The following is a 21,476-nucleotide window of genomic DNA, read 5'->3' on the forward strand; positions in this document are numbered from 1 at the left end:
CAGACAGGCACATTACGTAGTACACTGCTACACTCTTTTAACATTTCAAATTACTCAAATTTCCCATATTAGCAGGTAAGCTCCAAGAGGAGTTTTAGACAAAGCAAAATAATTGAAGGTGGAAGAGTTACGGGTGAAAACCTCGCTCCAGGCTGCGCTACAAGGAGGCAGTGAAGAAAGGCGCAGACGAACACAGCTGCGCTCACTCCCACTGCTTGACCATCAGCCCTTCTGAGACCTCTGTAGTCACATTAACTTGTGCTACTCCAGAAGCAGACTGTGATGACAAAATAACTCTCAAGTCCAGCACTTGCCTGACATGCACAAGGCTGTGGGTTTGATCCCCCCCAAAATAATAAATTCTGTTAGAAGGCTGAAATGATTCACTAAACAGACTTCTAACCTTAGTTCAGGTTCTTTTTTTGTGCCATGAAATTTCTTCAGCAGTCTGGTGAAGCTATACATCCTTTTTCATAATACTGCTTTTAAAGACAAAACATGCAGGATTGCAAAGGAAACCAACAAACCTGTCAAACTAGAAACTTTACAAATGACAAAACTCTCAATAAACAAGAAAAAAATCTGCAGAAACTCTGAAACTACTGATGGAAATTAATTGCTACAACCACTTACAGGGCAATTTAAAAATATCGCAAATAATTGTATTCCCTCAAACCCAGCAATATTATTCTTGGTAATTTCCCCAAAGAAGCCTCAGAAGACAATGTCACTGCAGTTAGAGAAAACTGGATCAAGTACAATGTCCACCTGTAGGAAAATAAATCATGTTTCCCAAAGGTAAAGACAATGGTACCATTAAAATAAATGAACCACATCTATATGTAAAAAGGAAACTAGTGCAAAAGTAAAGATGTAATTTTCCCCATCCAAGTTCCTGGATGCCCCAACTCTACTCCCTGAAGCACACACTTCACAAGCTTTTTTCTCAAAGAGAATTTTAATGCAAAAAAACAAAGATTTTTTGCCTTCACAAGAGTCTAATACAAGTCTTCCAGCCTCTTCAACAGAATGTAATATACACAAGGGAAAACATTTTGGCTTCATCTGGTAAAAATGGGTTATGTGCTCAAATTGCAGGTATCTCACATAGTTAGGCTCCCAGTATTATTGAATTAGGCTGCTTCCCAAATACAGGCTTCACAATATGACCAAGAACACTGTCCAATGACCCTGATCTGTATTACTTTCATCCTCGATTCAAAACACTGAACTGTTTGAATCAAGAGAACTAGCAATACAAACAGCCCAAACTGCATTTTGGAGAATAGGCAGGAACAACCTTCAGCCAAGGAAGAAAAACTTACTCAATAAGGCTTTTACACACATAGGACCTTGTGGAAACACATTATTTAGCAGATGGAGAAATTTAGCACATATCAAAATATACTGTTTTTAGTATTTATTTATTTTTTTTTTTTTTTTTTTTTTTTTTTTTTTTTTGGGTTTTTCTCCGGTACCGGGAACCGAACTCACGACCTTGCGCTTGCCAGGCAAGCGCTTTTGCCGCTGAGCTAAATCCCCAGCCCCCTAGTATTTATTTTTTAGGAAATACTATCAAGGCACAAACCTAGATCTCTCAACTTCCTACAATAAGTGCTTCCAGTTAAAATTCAGTTTATTTTTCTACATTATAGTTCCATCACTGGTAATGATCTTCATACCGAAACAATTAACTATTTTTGATCCAAGGCTTTCACTACAAGTTGATTCCCTACCTTCCCATACTTACTTACGAAAGTTACCAAGGAAAATGAGTAACATGTCATCTTCCAAGTATTCCTGGTCTTTTTACACCTCGCAGAAGTGGTCCCAGACCTGACTCTCCTGAACTTATTTGCCAAAAGTTCTGCATGCTTTTAAAATTAGTACCCAAAAGGTGTATTACTTAGAATCCGCCAACTACCTAGATTCACCCTGAACAATTCCTTTTACTAATAAACTTGGCTTCTTTAAAGCACACCTAAGTATCAAAACTATTATAAACTGTTTCAAATACCACCATATTTGATAGGTCAGTTAGCAAAACATTAAAATCATAAATTAAACTCGCTTTTAGAATTTTAAAACACAGCACTGTTGTGTTGCTTCACACACTTCATTCTCCCCAGATGCATTTGCAGCTTACACTGACGTCCCATTAGTTCACTGAGGCGCTCTTCATTTTGCCCTCCGTTTGTAATGGATAATGGGGTTTGCAGGGGTGTGGATCATAGTTGTATAATTCACAGCAGGAAAATATCCATCCACGAGATCAAATTCATACAAACGAAACAGGGTGGACCAAATTGTCTTAATTTGAACGTAAGCAAAATTTTCCCCAATGCAACGATGACGTCCTGTTTAAAAAAAAAAGATTTCATCAAAAACTTATTTAAACTCTTTACCTCTTTCAGCGTAGAGTGATCATTCGCTTAAAACTACGTTTCAAGATGAAGAGCAAATAGACATCTTTCACAAAAAGTAAAAATGTAAATGGTTAAAAACCCCAGAATATTCTCAGTGTTTTTAAGAAAAGAGCACTTGGCTCACTCATTATGACGATTTTTGCAATGACTTAGAAATTTAACAACTACTTGGGTTTGAATCATGAGATGGTATTCTAGTTTGGGAATGTACTAGAACATTCTGTTTCTTTCCCAAGAAAGCCCTAGTTAAAATTCGGTATAAACCTTTCAATCAAAGTGGCGCCAGGGATATAGCTCTGAGGCACAGTACGTGCCTGGCAAGCACAAGGTCCTGAGTTCCAATTCCTGGTACCAAAAAAAAAAATCTCATGGTGTTGTACAGTTGTAATCTCAGCACTTGGGAGGCTGAGGCAGGAGGACTGCTACAGGTCTGAGGCCAGCCTTTACATAGCAAAACCGGCTCAAAAAAAAAAAATGTAAAAAATAAATGGCAAACACAAGAGAACTAAAAGGGGGCCAGGGCCTTAAAATGCCACTATGGGAGAAAAAAAGGGATTTAACAAAACTAATACAACATTTACTAGTGTCAAAATTTGAAAAAGTCATATAAGAGATGACAAGCTAATTCTAAAATGCATAAGGAAATACAAAAGATCTATAATACTCAAATCTTAAAAATAGACCGTTTTGGAGGAATTAAAACTGACCACATTTGACTTCAAGACTAATGGTACAGCAACGAAGCCAATGTGGTACTGGATAAGGATCAAGAAACACATCAGTGGGACACAAAAGAGTGCCTAGAAATATTTTTGTGGTTATGTGATTATCTTTGACAGTGATAAGGCAAGAAAATAACATCTTCTCAACACAGTACTACTAGACAATGCAAAAGGGAAAAAACTTCAATTCCTGTCTCCCACCCTACATTAATTCAAGATGATCACAGACCACAAAGGCTAAAACCAAGTGTTAGTAGAACAGACCACTTCCTGACGTGGGACTAGGCAAACACAGGACTCGACAGCAATAGCCATTTAGAAAGTTGATAACTAAAGTTGTTCATGTATCAAACATGACTGAATGGTGACTTCAGATTTAAGCATTTTGTTGTGAAATCTGTAAGTATTATCAAAAGAAAAAAACATGCTGAATGTGCCATATTTAAGACTAGCACACACTAGGGGCTGGGGATTTAGCTCAGCGGCAAAAGCGCCTGCCTGGCAAGCGCAAGGTCGTGAGTTCGGTTCCCGGTACCAGAGAAAAACCAGAAAAACCAAAAATTTTGCTGCCATTCTATATGTTGTCTCTTCTCTCTGTTAGCTTTTTTTTTTTTTTTTTTTTTTGGTTGTTTCTTTTGCTGCCAGAAACTTTTTAATTTGATAAGAACCCATTTGTTGATTCTCAAAATTATTTCTTGTGCCACTGTTGTGTAAAGAAAGTCCTCGCCTACACCTGTCTCTTTAAGAGTTGTACTTATTTTATCTTTCAGTAGATCACGTTTCTGTTTTAACACTTAGATCTTTGATCCATTTTGATTTTAGTTTGGTACACGCTACGATATATGGGGTCTAGACTCAATCTTCTGCATGTGGATATCCAATTTTCCCAGCACCATTTATTTAAGAGGCTATCTTTCTCACAGTGTGTGTTTCTTACAGTGTGTGTCAGAGATCAAATAGGTTGGTGTACCTGGGGCTGTTTCTGTTACCTCTAATCTAGTAATAACAACTGCTGATAAGGATATGGGAGAAAAGGAACTCCTCTACATTGCTGGGGGGAATGTAAACTAGTAAAACCACTATGGTAATCACTGCAGAGACTCCTGAAAAAACTAAAAATACAAATTCCATTTGACCCAACTATCCCCCTTCTAGGTATCTTCTCAAAAGAGTTAAAGTCATCATGTTACAGCGATACATGCGCACCCACATTTATAGCAGCACAATTTGTAATAGCTAAATCTTGGAAACAGTGCATGTCCATCAACACATGAATGGATAAAGAAAATGTATTTATACACAGTGGAGTACTACTCTGCCACAAAGAAAGATGAACTTGAGGTATCTATAGACAAATGGGTGCAACTGGAGAACATAATGTTAAGTGAAATAAGTTAGACACACAAGCTGAAATATAGCTTGGTTTCTCTTATATGAGAAACTCAAAACATATACATGTATAAATAAAGAGCAAAATAGAAGCTAGAGAAATAGGAAGTAGGGTGATGTTCAAATAATTCCCCAAATTCTCTATTCCATTGTTTCAAAAATATTTCAACATATATGCTATTTTGTTTCATTTATGCTAATTTCTCTCAGTTTTATTGAAAAGGAAGTTTTTGTGCTGTGATCTGTTTGTTTCTTTTTTTTGTTTGTTTTTTGTCTTTTTGAGACAGGGTCTTATTATGTAGTTCAGGCTGGCCTTGAGCTCACTTTGTAGCCCAGGCTGGCCTCGAACTCACAACAATCCTCCTGCCTCAGCCTCCTGCATGCTGGGATTACAGGCATGCGCCACCAGGCGTGCACCACCACGCCCAGCTGTCTGTTTCTTTTTTTGTAAAAGAGTCTTTTTCACCTGTGACTTGTACTCCAAAGTAAGGTCCACCCAGAATCTCAGGATACAAATTTATTTGAAACAAGGTCATTATATATGTAATTAAAGTGGTGTGACACTTTAGACTTAGGGTAGGCCCTAGATCTAAAAGACTGGTGTCCCTATAGGACAGCAGTGTGAAACACAAAGACAGCCAAAAGGGAGAGCCTGGTGATGACAGAGGAAGGAATTAGAGCCAAAACAAAGGATATTTATAAACAAAATCTACATGAGTTATGCTGACAGGGACAAATGTTAAAACCAACATTTCAAACTGAAAGGTCATCATCTTACCAGCTCCAAATGGCACATAGGCAAACTTCTCTCCTGACGCTGGGTTATCACGTAAGTAGCGATCAGGGTTAAAGTCCAGACGCTCTACCCAGGAGTCTTTAAGTCTCTGGTTGACAGTGGGAGAAACGCACACCTGATGCCCCGGAGGAATGGTGTACCCTGCCACAGTCTACAGATGGAAGCAACACACTGCATTAGAGAATTTTACCCATTAGGTCACCGTGGAATAAAGAGCTACACATATATTTAAGATCCAGCTAGATGACAAACCAGCTAAAAATTACTCAAATGATCTGTAAGTAAGCCAACACTGAGTTGGACGTACGCACACAAATCCATAATGCCTCAGAGGCAGACAGAATTTTAGGGAGCCTTTCACTACCTAATTTAAATACTTCATACGATCACAATTTTTTTTCAACAAAATGTGTTATGTTGAAAACCAAGAAGAATGTCAATTACAAGTGACATTTCAAAAATTCAATTGTTAAATGAAAATTAAGAGAATAGCATTAGAGATGGGCATATATACTATCTTGCCATTATGTAAATGTCCATGTATTTAGTATAAAACTTAAACTTATGTAAAGCAATTTTTTTTTAATTTAAGAAATTCTCTTTCATACCACTGTATCTCCTAAGTTTGATCAATAAAAACTGGGGCACAGAGGAGTGAGCTAAGCAAGAGACTCACCTGAGGAGTTCTGGCCATTCTCATCATGGTCATTATAGGAGGTCGAAGTCTTAATGTTTCTTTTATGCAGCGATCAAGGACATTTAGATCCTTGAGCTAAAAAGAAAAAGTATTTCCTGATTCTTTACAAATACTTAACATACTCGACAGTATAAAAACATTAACATCTTGGTCAGTGTAAGGCAGGCTGCACTCTGGATTGAAGAACAGAGACAACTGGCTGGGCGGGGGGAGGGGGGCGGGGGGGCTTCTGAGATTACCATGCACTTTCATGCCCAAGGTCAACACGAAAAAGGAAGGCAAGATAACAGGAGGAGGGGCAATCATGCTGGACAGCAGCACGGGAAAGACACGACTCACTCCTCCAAAACACAAGAGCATTAGCAAAACATCATCGATCTCAACTTCTTCAAACCAAATCAACCAAAGGCTTTCAATAATTAAAGGAAAGCTGATTCGAGAAACAAAAGTAAATGCTGGTGAGAAAAGCAAGGTTTGTGGTAGTATAAGAAGGTAAAGAGTATTTCCTGATTTTTTTAATATAGTGTAAAAAATCCTCAACAAAATACTAGCAAATAAAATTCAGCACATACAAAAAGGACAGGAAGGAAGGAAGGGAAAGAGGGACTGAGGGAACAAAGAGAGAAGGCAGCTCAGGACAGCCTGAACTACACAGTAAGACTCTGTCATGAAAGAGAAAGAAAGAAAGGAAAGAAAGAAAGAGAGAAAGAAAAGGAAAAAGAGAGAGAAGAAAGGGAAGGAAGGAAAAGGAAAAGGAAAAAAGGGAAGGGAAGGAAGAAGGAAGGAAGGGAAGGAAGAAGGAAGGAAGGGAAGGAAGAAGGAAGGAAGGGAAGGAAGAAGGAAGGAAGGGAAAGGAAGAAGGAAGAAAGGGAAAGGAAAGGAAAGGAAAGGAAAGGAAAGGAAAGGAAAGGAAAGGAAAGGAAAGGAAAGGAGGAAGGAAGGAAGGAAGGAAGGAAGAGAGGAAGGAAGGAGAGAGAAAGAGAGAAAGAGAGAAAGAGAGAGAGAAAGAAAGAAAGAAAGAAAGAAAGAAAGAAAGAAAGAAAAAGAAAGAAAGAAAGAAAAAGAAAGAAAGAAAGAAAAAGAAAGAAAAGAAAGAAAGAGAAAGAGAAAGAAAGAAAGGAAAGAATGAAAAAAAGAAAAACAGAGAGAGGAAGAAGGGAAAGATGGAGGAAGAGAAAGGACAGACTCTATTCTGAAGTAAGATTTATCACAAGAATATAAGAATCAACACCTGAAAAATTAATGTAATACGCCATACTAACAGAGGACCAAAACACATGCATAACAGGAAGAGGATGTTACTAAGGTTTGCTTCAAAGACGGACTCTCAGGTTGTACAGTGAAGCCTTCTCATTTCCTTTTCTGCCCAACGAGATGGTTCAGTGTTTGCAGACTTTACAGCCCCATTACCACCACTACTCCTTTTAGAAGATTCTGCTCAAGCACAGACCATTCTGGACACACAACTCTATGCAATTCAGAGGCTTTTACACTTCATCATACAGACATACACAACCTTCATCTGATGAAGTTTAGTGAAAAGAAGAAATATTAGAATATTTTAGGTAATGTTACAGGAAATTTCCTAAAAATGGGACAACCCAAATTAAGCTAAAGTATAAGCAAAACTTCAAGTTGTCCTTCAAAATAGACAAATTAGCCACAGATGCTAAACATTATAAAACAGAAATGAAATAAAAATCCAACAAACCTGGTCATAAGTTAAAGGAGGCAGGTCTTCTCCACAGACTGTTTTCTGTTCTAAATAACATTTTTCTTGTAGCGTTTTGTCTCTGGCCAAAAAGAAGCCCATCCAGGCACTGGTGGTTGAGGATGTGTGCTGCCCTGCCAAGAGCAGTCCTATAAGCATCCCTGCTATTTCATCATCTGTCAAAGGACGGCCATCTCTGCAGAATGAACCACACAGATACTGAACACTTGGGCAAACACACTTCAAGTCTCAACCCGAATACACTGTTCAGGCGTAACAGCCCCTTTCATCTGCCTACCCCACATCAGCGCCCCCGCCCACCCCAGGGAGAGACTGACAGAGGAAAAGAGGAGCACAGGTTGTCACCACGCTCAGTCACGGATGCCAGGAAATAATGAGGCCCCAGGAATTCAGGTCTCAACAGTGTAAAATGCAAAGGTCATAGCTAACTACTTATTCTGTCAACCTCCATATTTTTTAACTGGAAATATTATTTAACTATGTTTTAATGTGTAATTTCCCACGTTAGCTTAGTATCTCATGTGGACAACACCTACTTGTATGTAGACTCTAGTAAGGTTTGGAGAATATCATCAATTTTTTCTTTTGATTGCCTACGCTTCTGGATTGCCTTATAGAAAATATTCTTGATCTTCTGATGAGCTCTATCCCTGCGCCTGTAATTTAAACATAAAAATGATTTTTTAAAAATAATACTTTCTAGGCTTTAATTCATTTTGAAAACCAGGTCCTCAGTTAAGGCAATCTTACTTAAATAATTTTAAGGACCTTAAATTAATTCACAAAATCAGAACCATCTAGGCATAGTGGCACATGCTGAGGATCACAAGCTCAAAGCCAACCTGGACAACAACTTAGTGAGACCTTATCTCAAAATAAAAAATAAATAGGGGACTGGGGATGTATCTCAGTGGTTTTTTTTTTTTTTTTTTTTTTTTTGGTTTTGGTTTTGGTTTTTCTCCGGTACCGGGAACCAAACTCACGACCTTGCGCTTGCCAGGCAGGCGCTTTGCCGCTGAGCTAAATCCCCAGCCTCTGTATCTCAGTGGTGAAGCACTTACCTAGTATGTGTGAGACCCTCGGTTCAATCCCCTTTACAATAACAACAAAAAAATTAAAATCTAAAACCAAGAAAAACCTCATAAAAATCTTAAGAATTTCTACAGCTATTAGATCCAAAAACAATGTTATTGTACACTCTACATCTCAGATTCTTAACACACTACCTGTCTTCTAACTGCAGGCCCACAATAGGCATCAAATTCCTTTAAAAACATCTTTCAGTTTAACACAAAGTAAAATATTCTTCTAAATTAACACGCAACTTAATTTTAACCAAATCAGTTTTGAAGAAGATTCACTCATTCTTGAGCCTATCTTTCATTTTTCTAAAACACAGTTCTACAGGGAGGAAAATTCAAGTAGATTCAGAAAATCAGCTTCAACTCCCAAAGCTTTACTTTTAAACAGCAGCAGCAACCACCTCAACTTGCACGTAGCCAAAGATCACACCCCCAATGAACAGCAGAACTGGCCCTTAAAACCAGGCAACCTGACTGCCAAGCACTCTCTCTATAAGCCCCAAATTTCTGCCCTATTTTACTGGAAAGACTGCTTTAGGGGATCGACTGAGATGCTATGTACAGAAAGAAATTCAAATTTCAGTGTGAATAAAGCAGAGCCTACTGAAGAAGGTGAATGGAGGGCAGGGCCATCTTTCAGACAGAGAGCACATACTTAGTCTGTCTGCATAGCGCCCCAGGTTCAATTCCCAGCACACAAAATAAATAAAAAGAAAGTGAATGGAATAATTTGGTTAAATCTTTTGGTCCAAGTTTAAAAAAAAGACTACGGCATCATATCAAATTCAGGGATTCCGGTTCACCCAGGAGATAGAGCAGATGGAAACAGGCTGGATATACGTTTATGGAAAACCAGGGCCAAGAGCTGTGCTGAGTGCTGCAACGCAATACAGAGGAAAAGGACTTTGAAAACTGGGAAGCTCCTGGCAACTACAAGGTGCTATGAGTTCCAGAGGAACTCAGAGAACCTCTCCTGACTTTCTCTTTTATTCAGACTACTATTACTCTGTAATTGGAATACCAGTTTAACTCCTCCCCATCACTCACCTAAATGGATGTGATTCAGTGAAGATTTAGAAAGCTAACGTGCATGACCCTCGGTAAGTTATATATCATGTTCTAAAAGAAAGCCTCTACCCTTAAGCAAATCCCACAACACTTGGCAAAGGGCCAAAGAGAAAATTAAACAAAGGCACAAAGCCGGGCATGATGGCACACGCCTGCAATCCCAGCACTCGGGAGGCTGAGGCAGGAGGACTGCTGCAAGTTGAAGGCCAGCCTGGGCTACAAAGTGCGTTCAAGGCCTGCCTGAACTGCATAGTGAGACCCTGTCTCAAAAATAAAAAAATAAAGGCACACATATTCAGAAGAAAGAAATTTAGTAATATATATACTAAAAAACCATTAAAGAGTTTCAAACAAGTGCTTAAAGCAGGGCTTTTAGAGAAAGTTCAGAGACTTTCCTGAGTATAAGGAGGTAAGCTTTAAAGTACTAAATAGTAAATTACCATTTTAACAAACTAACTTTAAATAAGCTCACTACATAATGAAAACCTTTCTGAGTTCTTATAAAAGTTCATAATCTCCCCAAATTTGACAGCATATCAACAGCACAGTATACAAAGTTAAATAACTACATGCACTATCTTGTTATCCATACCTGAAGCTAGGCAGAGGCAGCCAACCTGGCAGCAGCCAGGCTGCATGGCTAAAACCTCCATCCAGATCTGCATACAGCTGTGCCACCTGCTCATTGAGTTGACTTCTGATTTCTTTTCCGTGCAAACAATGGCTAGCTGTTAAAATTATGAGCTCAGAAAGAGCTTCAAATAAATCTGGGGAAGAAAAAGATTATTCTTATTACCATACCATCTAATAAACATTTTATGAAATACTGTTTTGTTGAATATATAAAAGGTAGTGATAGAAAACTGAGAATTAAAAAAACAGGAACAAACAAGATCCTATTCATAAAAAAGTCTGCAGACAGATACGTGGCTATGCAGAGCACCGAAGTCAACAGAGCAGATCACGGTGATATAGGACCTCTAAATGATTAAGGGAAATATTATAACTCTCAACCTGTTAGATGTCTGATACAGCAAGTTTGTTTCCCAAAATTAAAGAATGAATTTTAAGGAACAATGAATGGAGGTTAAGAGTAGGCAACTTTACTGGGAGACAGACAGCTCCTCAAAGAGGGGGCCCGAGTGGGTTGCCAATGGGTCCACTACTCAAAGCAAGTTTTACAGAGCGACATCACAAGGTGGGTATAGTATTATGAGGTATGTACAACTTGGGCCAAAACTATTACCAACCAATAAGAATACAAGTATAGCCACTTAGGTAATACTGATCTAATGGGGAAGCAGTCACATACCAAGTGTACATGGAAAGAACAAGGATCTTTTTTGGAAGAGATGAGTCAGGAGGTCCTGGTCACCCATCTAGGTGACCAAAACCTAGCTAGACTTTACTGGACCAGGTGCTCTTAATTAGAGTATATTGCTTATCCCTTGGGGAGGCATGCAGGCCTGGTCATTCTGTCTTTATCTTGAGGCCTGGCCAGCCCATTGTAATGCATTCTCGTCCACTGCACTGAGTCCCTCGAGGGCTTAGCCTGTCTGACTGCCTAAGATATTTTTATCTAACTTAGCTGTCTATAATAACAGGACACACAGTGCCCTCTGGACAGCCACAACAGACGCCAGGAAGGCATCTCTAAACCTCCTTCATGAGCTCCTCTTTACCGTGAAAAGATAACAGAGATAAAACAGAGATTAAAATGAACAAGATTATCTGATTTTCGGGTTACAGTACAAAAAACCAGAAAAAAGATTATTTGGTGCCTCTGAAGACAATAAGGGGCTACTTCCTAAGGAATGACAGTTCAAAGATCTGAATTTTCTCAGGTCAAATACAGGAAGATCAAAACTGAAAACTGAAGTTTTGGCAATGTATAAAAGCGAAGTGTCATCACCAATTGATGTACCCCTACACTGGAGACAGAAGCGTCTGGCAGAAACACTTTGGTGACAATCAAAAGTCATAAAAATTATCCAAGTAATTTCCTGTTCTTTCATTCTACAGTAACCAAAAGAATGGCCCATTAACATTTGGGTTTCCAATTAGACCGCCAAAAAAGAGAAGATCAGCTAATACTCTGGTCTTCTGAAGACTATAAACTCACATGTATTTATTAAATTGCCATTCTAATTTACACATCAGCCTTCTGTACTGTTAGAAAATGTATCACACCAACTTTAGGGGTGCTAAAAACACAATCAGGTTCCTACTCCACTTACAGAAGCTGAAGCCCACACTCAGAATGTGACAACCTGTTGCCCTGGGTACTGTTGCCCTGTGAGCAAATACTGCTCGCTGCTCCAGGTAGGGCAATCACCTCTGAAGAAACACATTACTGCAGTCTAGCGAAAAACCAGATTCACAATAACTAATCCATGAAAATGAGAACACGTCCCTCTCACTAAACCCAAGGTAACTCTACATACACTACACTGTTTCATACACACGCACGCACGCGCGCGTGCACACACACACACACACACACACACACTCTATTTCTAGTCATGGACAAGCAGAAATAACAGGACCTTACTTTTTTCTCCATTTTCTCCCCAACTTTTAAAGTATTCCTTTGTTTCTTCTTCAATTATGGAAACATACTGTTTAAAGTGGGCTATGTTAAGGCCACTTTTTAATATTTTCTTCTGCTCCAAGAAAATCTTTATTAAAAAAAAAAAAAAAAAAAAATCAAGGTTACATGGTATTACAAGATGTTTGCTCTATCACACCAGTAGGTTTGTCTAACTATATAACACTCAAAGAAAACATCCTCAAAAATTGTAAAAAAAAAAAAAAAAAAAAAAACTAAGAATTTTTTAAAACTACACTAGACGTGGCAACTTAGAGCATCTAAGCATTTATTTGAAGGAATGTGTAGAAGAACAGTGTCTGCTGCCAAGGTCCTAAATGAATGAAGTAGGAAGCCAACCTCTTACTCTTTCCTACAGATCCTTTTCCCACTCCTAACTCCAGAGCTCCTTGTTCCCATTCTCTTTAACTTCCAGTCTTCCAACCCAACCCAAATACCAATACAATTTCTTGAAGGTCCATTAAGTTTGATACTGTTTTTATCCTCTTTAACACGTTCTCTTCCTCTATTTCCAAACAAATATCATTTCTCCCTGACAATATCTTCCAGAAGTTTAATGAGAATATAATGTGAACAAAATAAATTTACAGAAAGATAACTAGTGGTTAATCATTTGGGGGCATTTATATTTTAAGACTCTAATAAAATGCAAGAAGAAATATGGATAAACCAAATCTAAGCAGAGATTTTCTGAGGATTTTGCTTTTGAATTTGAGTAGTCATTCTCCAACAATGTGCCCATTTCCAAAAACAACATTTAATCTACTTTAACTGCTGTATTTAAGTGTTACGGCTTGTGTCTAGATGGCTGCCCAAAGCCTCAAGCAGTCACGGAGGAAGGAGGGTGCTTTTCAGAGGTGGCTGGATCTATACTGTGTGATTAGCAAATCAACACACCGACTGGCTTGGCACAGTTCTGACTAAGATTAAGGGTGTGACTGGTACACTCATCCCAGGGAGTGTAGCCTGCATAAAATATAAGGGACAGAAAGAGGGCTAATGTGTTCTCAATGCCTGACCGCTTACAGCACACTGCTTCTCTCCTGCGATGCCCCTCTGCCATGCCACCCTGCCTTGAAGCCAGCAAACTACACACTAAAACCTCTACAAACTGTGAGCCAAATAAACTTCTCCTCCTTTAACTTTGGGTGTCAGGTATTTTGTCTCAGCAATGAAAAAGCTAACTACAACACGTGAGTACTGGGCTATGTGTGTTAGCCAAAGTCCACACACCAAGCAACCGAACCAGTTATCTAAAAGTTACGTTGTGTAACAACTTATACTTTAATATTTAACTTTTTTTTTTTTTTTTTTTTTTTTTGGTTTTTCTCTGATACCGGGAACCGAACTCACGACCTTGCGCTTGCCAGGCAGGCGCTTTTGCCGCTGAGCTAAATCCCCAGCCCCTTTCTCTTTTTTTTTTTTTTTTTTTTTTTTTAATATTTAACTTTTGAAGAGAGAAAACACATAACAAACACTCGCTATACCTGAAGGAGTTGCATTGGAAAGAGGACTTCTGAAGTCAGGAATGTTTAACATGCTTATGCTAGAACTTCAGGGAGTAGGCAGGTTAGAAAGCCCTTTTGATAAAATAATGGGATCTCAAAGAAAATCCCATTATGCTCTTATCATTAATTTCACTTCACTGTACAGGAAGCCCTTTATTTAGGCCATGCCAGGAGGTATAAAATCAAATATAGGGGCTGGGGATTTAGCTCAGCGGCAAAAGCGCCTGCCTGGCAAGCGCAAGGTCGTGAGTTCGGTTCCCGGTACCGGAGAAAAAAAAAAATAAAATAAAAATAAAATCAAATATACGTCTCAGGTCAGCTTACACATTGTTTCTCTCCTTTTACATGTCTCATGCACCTCAGATTTTCTGAACCAAGGAATAAAATGTTTCCACATTGTACATATGTAATATGACACTACTCGCTGTAACTATTCTAGTACAGATTTGCTCTTATTCAAGATAACAGGGTCACTTACTGCATTTGGCACATCATATGCAACTCCCTTCCCAAACACAGGTGTTGTGAGACGACTGTAGACATCTTCTGCATTCAGGTCTTCATTTTTACTATTAAAAAGCAATGCAGCAGCATCACTCCCCAGAAGGTAAGTAAATGTCTTGCCCACCATGGTAAAACTAAATACAGGTCCATACTAAAGAGAGAAAAGCACTCATAGTGATGTTACCAAAAAAAAACTTCTTAAATCATACAATGCATGGCCAAAAATAAACCATTCAACATCTTAAAGGAATTCCTTCTTGTATTTGTCTAAATTTATAATTATGTTCATCTAGTTGCAAATTCAGTATAAAGACAACTGTTTATTCTTTTTTCCACTTTTTTTTTTTGGGTTTTTTTCTCTGGTACCGGGAACCGAACTCACGACCTTGCGCTTGCCAGGCAGGCGCTTTTGCCGCTGAGCTAAATCCCCAGCCCCTTAACTGCTTTTTCATTACTGGATATGGGTAATGCTGTCAGGGTTTTGTTTTAATAAACAATTCTGCAATGAATATCTCTGAAAATATACAGCATGCCCTTTAGCTGAAAATAAATTTACAAAGCAGACAAAACATATGTCCTTCTCTATAAAACATACCATGTGAAGACTCAAGAAGTTTATGTCATTATCAGTTTTACACTATCTCACCAACACTGAATGATTTCATCATGTTAATCTTACTCTTGTTAGGTGTTACAAACTCCACTTTGCGTTTTATTATTATCATTATTATTAGTATTGAAGACTAGACTCTGGGAATATAATCAGAAACAAAAATACTGTCCCTGACTTCGTGAAGCAGTCTCTAGGGAAGGATACAAATCAAGTAACACATGAACAAATGTAAAACTGCAGGTGTGACAGTATTATATAAAAAACAACTGCGATGAAAGGGAGACGTAAAGAGGAAAAGGCATCTGCACTGAGCCCTGAAGGATGAACAGGAGTTAGCTTGGCAGCTGAGCACGCTCAAAGGTCCTGAATGAGTGAGTGGGAAGGAAGTGACCAGAATCAAAGGTCAGGCAGCACTTACACCACAGTCTGATAAATCAGATTAAAGAAGTTTTTGCTCACAAGCAAAAGGAAAAAGTTTAAATTATGTGGAAAAGAGACATTAGTCTTTGTATATTTTAAAAGAGAGATTCCTCTGACGGCTGTGCACAAAGGACGGAGGGGCAGAACAGAAAAGATGCCGAAGGCCCAGTTAGAACTCACTGCATAAACCAGAAGATAAACTCTTGCCACAAAATGGGACAGCAGCAATAGAAGCTGACAGGTAACGAAGGTATTTTGGAGACTGACAGTATGCAGACCTCGCAATGGATGACACAGCGAAGGAAGTATGGAGAAGCAATTTTATTTCTGGTACACTGCTAAACTAGAAAAAAATAATGATAACAGAAAAGTGAGATAGGACAACCAGAACTGGAAACAGAAAAATCAGCAGTTAAGCATCAGAAATACTGAATTTCTGATGCCTTTGAAATAACCAAGAATCACATGGAAATTCGATATCCAGGTCATCAGCTCAGAGTCCAGCGCCACAAACATTAACGTGGGTGTCTACATACGGTGATATTCAGTTAACCTACATGTACAGAGAAAATCACCTAGAAAATAAAGGGATATGACGACCTTAGCAAGCACCAATAGTAAATGGACCGGCATGTGCTCACAGGCAAGTTAGAAAGAAGCGAAGAGGCCAAGATCACTGGTCAGACTAGGGTGGACTGCAGAGTAATTAGGCAGGAGTTATAGAAATAGAGACAGTGAGCACAAACAAGTCACAGAAGGGACAAAGTGGTTAGCAGAAGCTCTGCATGGGCACAATGGCACATGCCTATTAACCCAGCTACTCTGGGAACTAATGCAGGAAGATCACAAGTTTGAGGCCACCCTGGGCACCTCTGGAAGATCCTATCTCAAAATCTGAAAAATAAAAACTGGGCTGGCCATGTAGCTCATCTAGCATGTGTGAGGCCTTGGATTCAATCCCCAGTACTGAAGAAAAAGGAAAAATATTTTTACTTTCATAAGTAAGCAACACTTGGAATTTTTCAGAAGAAAATAAATGCAGGGGGCTGGGGATTTAGCTCAGCGGCACAGCGCCTGCCTGGCAAGCGCAACGTCATGAGTTCAATTCCCGGTACCGGAAAAAAAACAAAAAAAGAAAATAAACGCAGTTGAGAGAAATAATAGTATAAGGTTTGTGAAACAAAAGAAAGGAATGGAGGGTTCACCTTCCAAGAGGACGCAACATACTATACAATAAAATTAAGGTAAAAGGGGCTGGGGATTTAGCTCAGTGGCAAAGCGCCTGCCTGGCAAGCGCAAGGTCGTGAGTTCGGTTCCCGGTACTGGAGAAAAACCAAAAAAAAAAAAAAAAAAAAAAAAAAAATAAAATAAAATTAAGGTAGAGACTACACTGAGCTATAGCACAAGATTCCGGAGTCAGACTGCCTGGGTTCAAATCCCAGCTCGTCCACTATCAGTGTGTAACCTCAGTCTCACAGTCAGAAAATTTAACCTTTCTCTGTTTCAGTTTCCCCCAGCTATAAAACAGTAACAAAAATAGGACCCATTCCACAGACTGCTGTCCGGATGATATACATTATATGTAGAGGGCACAGAAGAGTGTCTTAGACAGAGTAAATGAGTTATTTTCTGTCATTATTATTATCAGAAACATCGGCCCAGGAATCAGACCATGGGAAAGTTTGGCTTGTCCACTGGCTGGCAATGAGCCCTGTAGCAAATTTTAATCTGTTTTTCAACTTTGTTATCTACAAAATGTACATATTAAGGGTTTCAGTGGACATTCAGTAAAATAATGATAAGCACTAAATCCTAGCATAGTAAATTTTATTATCACTATTACAGAAAGACAACAGAACACAGAAACAAACAGGTCTGTATGTCTGAAACTGAGAACATGAGGGAACTCTCACTGAACGGTTTTTAATCGATCTTTAAGCAAAAGACGAAGTCACTTGATTTAATGCAGAGATAGAAAAATTTGTAAGTTTATGCTGGGTATAATGGTGCACATCTGTTATCCAAACACTCAGGAAACTAAAGTAGGAGGACTGCTGCGAGTTTGAGGCCAGCCTGGGCTACACAGTGAGTTTGAGGAGAGTATGAACTACATAGCAAGACCCTGTCTCAAAAAAACAAAAAAAGAACGAAAACAATTAAGATTCATAAGTTTAGAAAAGTGAAGATTTGAATTAGTTATTGAGATGAACAGAAATATAGCCAATCATAAGAACAAAACAATTGTTGAGCAGTATTCAAATTTCATGCAAGGCAGGCAATCATGAAATTAGGAAACTAATCTGATGCAAGAAAGGAGAAAACGAGTGACTTCTTCCACCTTTGCGGTTTTTTTTTTTTTTTTTTGGTTTTTCTTCAGTACCGGGAACTGAACTCACGACCTTGCGCTTCACCTTTGCAGTTTTTCCAAGTAAGATGAAGAAAAAAATCTAGGCGCAAGGAAACCGAAGGTCTTGACAAGAATGTAACTTAAATGATGGGCCATGGACCAAAATTAAAACAAGAAAAATGAAAAAGGCGGACAGACAGAGCAGAAGAAAAGTAAATAGAAGCGTGGAACAGATGATCTAATAAAGTCAAGAATGATTATAATTAAAGGAGTTGCACAAGCAAATGAGGAGGAGGTGTTATCTAAGAACTGAGAAAAAGTTATGTAATTAAAGGAGTTGCACAAGCCAATGAGGAGGAGGTGTTGTTATCTAAGAACTGAGAAGTTGTAAGGTGGAACAGGGAACAATTCTGTGAGGGTTAGTCACTGTCATTTGGCTGGATTGAAAAACACCTAGGAAATCAGTGAAGCACAGTTGTGGGAATTGTCTGAGGGATTTCCAGAGATGGTCAGCATGTGGGATGGCAAAGTGGGCTGAGAACCACCTTGAGGGTAGGTGGCACCAACCAACAGGGTAAGGGCCTGGATGGAACAAAGGCAGCAAGAGGAAGAGGCACGCCAGCACATCCTCTCTCACTCTGCTTTCTGGTTGCTACCAGATGAACAGCGTCCCTCTACTATGATGTTTTTGCAATGGAGTCAACCAACCATGGACTGAATCCTCAGAAAGCATGAGCCAAATTAAAAATCCCCTTTATTCACCTCAGGTATTCTGTCACAGCAAGTCCAAAGCAGCGATGAAGAGCACATGGATAAGGTAATACAAGAAAGCTCATTAGAGAGAAAAGGGCAAAGTGCTCATTGGTACTGAGTGGGTCACCCAAATAGAGGGTAAAGTCACCAAGGATGTACAGCGCAGTTTAGAAATTCCGAGAGACGCATGGTTAAGAAAAATGAGGGTCAATTTTACAATTTTAACTATAACCAGTGAAAACAAAATTTAGAATCGTGTTTTTTAAACAATAATTGCCAGAACTACAGGTTTCCTCAGGGGCATCTCAGACTACCTCAGGACATGCATAGAAGCTAAAACTAGCAGTCTACAAAGCCTCTCCCTCTCTTCAACTAGGAAAGCTTCCATTTTATTTGTTCAATACTAACAGTAATCGTAAGGGCACAATCTTTTTAAAATTGTTCTTCCATTTGAAAGAAATTGGAAAAGCACTTATCTAAATTAGTTTCTCTTTCTCTAATTATCTGCAAGACTTACCTTCTCATATGCATTCTCTAGGAACTCAATTGGATTTTTCCCAAATGCTACAGCATGCCCAAGGAATGGAACTGGAGAGAAAATATATGGTGGAGTTTTCTGTAAGTAAAAACAATGAAATTCATTTCTCATTTAATTTTAAGGAAAAACTCAATTCAGCTTCATAACCAAATAATTTAATGAAATTTTCTATTAGTCCTAAAAAAAAGTTACCAAAAATGAAGCATCAAAAGTAACTTATGAACAACTAAATGGCCAATATCTACAGAGAATACAGTTTAAAAGAACAGAAATTCAAGACTGGGCATGGTGGTGCACGCTTGTAACCCCAGCACTCAGGAGGCTGAGGCAGGAGGATCTCAGTGAGCTCAAGGCCAGCCAGGGCTACATAGTGAGTTCAAGACCAGCCTAAACTATACAGCAAAACTATATAGCAAAAAAAAAAAAAATCAGAACAGGATAGTCAAACAAGCACTGCAATTTTAAATAGACACTGTCACTTTACTAGTGGCTCCAGATAACCTTTCTAACCACTAGCAGCAAAAGTTTTTTTTTTTAATCTACATTTACAGTGAACAGAACACATCTTATACTTCTTTCACTGGATCCACCAATTTTAAAGGAAATACATCAACTCTAGCAGAAACTCTCTAGCATTCATCATAAGCCGTACTTTAAATGCTACAATATAATACGCACATATTATAACATTAAATCTTCTGGAAATCAAACTTGCAATGATGACAAAGGATGATACTGCTCAGATGTCTGTCATGGTTTGTGTCTGGATGCCCCTCCTAAGTCCCATGCAGTCATAGGGGTGGAGGGTTCAGAGGGGGCTAAATCTAGAGCTTGTGGTTGTCTTATAGTCCAGTGCTGGGATTAAGGGTGTGAGGAATACACTTGCCCTAGGGCAGGTAGCCTGCACCTATTGCTTTTGCTGTCTTCTGCACCATGAACTGTTCTCTGCCCAGCCACCTTGCCTTGGAGCCAGCCAACTGCGGACTAAAACCTCTACAAACTGAAAGCTGAATAAACCTTCCCCGCTTTAAGTTTGGGTGTTGGCTATTTTGTCCCAGCAACGAGAAAAGTAACTATGCAACTTCCCAGAGAAAAAGACCACATCCTCAAAAAGCGCAGGTGTAGGAAAAATAATACTAACTCTGCCGCGTGCCTGTTACAGTTCAAACAAAAACTTAAAAGCTACTAAGACACACTCTGGTCTAAGCACAATGTACTTAGTTTGTCCATTGCATTGGGAGGAATGGGTAGTTTTCGAAATCTACCTACTGCTGCTTGTTAATGATGTTTGGGAGGTGTAAGACTGGTGGCCAACCCTTAGAGAAAGTGGTATTTTAGCAGCCTTGTAAGAAAGCCCCTCCTGCACTCCTGATATGCCCGCGCCCCTCTACCAGGCTGAACACAGAGGCCTGAACACCGACGTAAACTGGACAGCGACGTAAACTGCCATCTCTAGCGCGATGGGCACAAGGGCGCACTGCCGACAGCAACACCACCAAGGTCTGCACCGCGCGCCCCGACGCCGGAGGGCGGCCAGCAAGGGCACAGCCGCGCCGGCCCGACCCCAACGCTGCACGCATCCCCTTCGCGGCCAGGATCGGATTCGCGGCCGGGGCCACCAGAGCCCCCAACGCCGAGGCGGGCGAGGCCACCCGTCGCAAGAGCGGGCGCCCACACCGCACTCCCAGCAGGGCAGCAGCGGGCCCCCGCCGCCCTGCCGCCGCCGCGCCCGGCCCGCCGAGGAGGTACGCACCGCTCCGGCCGGCAGGTGCGCCAGCTGGCCCACGGCGACGCGGAACAGGTAGGCCAGGCTGAGCGTGAAGGCGCAGGCCACCAGCAGCGTGGACAGCAGGCTGCCGCCCGTCACCTGCTCCACCGCCTGTCCCAGCATCGACCCGCCCGCCTGCAGCAAGCCCAGCAGCGCCATGCCGTCGCCGCCCGGTCCCTCCCGGGACACCCTGGAGGCCGCGTCGCAGCCCGCGCTCGGAAGAGACGGAGAGGGAGACACCGGCGGACGGACGAGAAGAGCCTCCCGCGCGCCCGGCCCCTACTAAAGCCGGGCGGCCCCGCCCCCCGCTCGCGCGCCACCCGCAGCGTCACAGAAGGGGCGGGGCCTGCGGCGCGCCACGCCCACACGCGGCGCCTGGCCGCCGAGGTCTCCTGGCGACACGGGGAGGGGCTCTGAGAACGCGGCCTAAAGGTGGTGGCGCCAGGGGTCCCGCACCCAAGCGAAGATGGCTTTAGAGGTGAATACCCGCTGAGAAGCAAGTGTT

General features: G+C 40.4%; 1 protein-coding gene across 1 annotated transcript; it reads right to left on the bottom strand.

Moving 5' to 3' along the window:
• Positions 1-1,554: 1,554 nt before the first annotated feature.
• LOC102027002 (lanosterol 14-alpha demethylase) lies at positions 1,555-21,247 on the bottom strand. The gene is made up of 10 exons (XM_005388004.2): positions 20,957-21,247; positions 19,183-19,281; positions 14,507-14,683; positions 12,464-12,590; positions 10,505-10,679; positions 8,299-8,418; positions 7,742-7,937; positions 6,010-6,105; positions 5,316-5,484; positions 1,555-2,357 (listed from the first exon to the last, which is right to left on the bottom strand). Exons 1-10 carry the CDS (start codon positions 21,128-21,130, stop codon positions 2,179-2,181), a joined length of 1,512 nt encoding a protein of 503 aa, XP_005388061.1. The 5' UTR covers positions 21,131-21,247; the 3' UTR covers positions 1,555-2,178.
• Between the last annotated feature and the right edge of the window lie 229 nt (positions 21,248-21,476).

The sequence above is a fragment of the Chinchilla lanigera genome, unplaced genomic scaffold (genome assembly GCF_000276665.1).
Source record: "Chinchilla lanigera isolate Chin_1 unplaced genomic scaffold, ChiLan1.0 scaffold00031, whole genome shotgun sequence".
Classification (NCBI taxonomy): domain Eukaryota; kingdom Metazoa; phylum Chordata; class Mammalia; order Rodentia; family Chinchillidae; genus Chinchilla; species Chinchilla lanigera.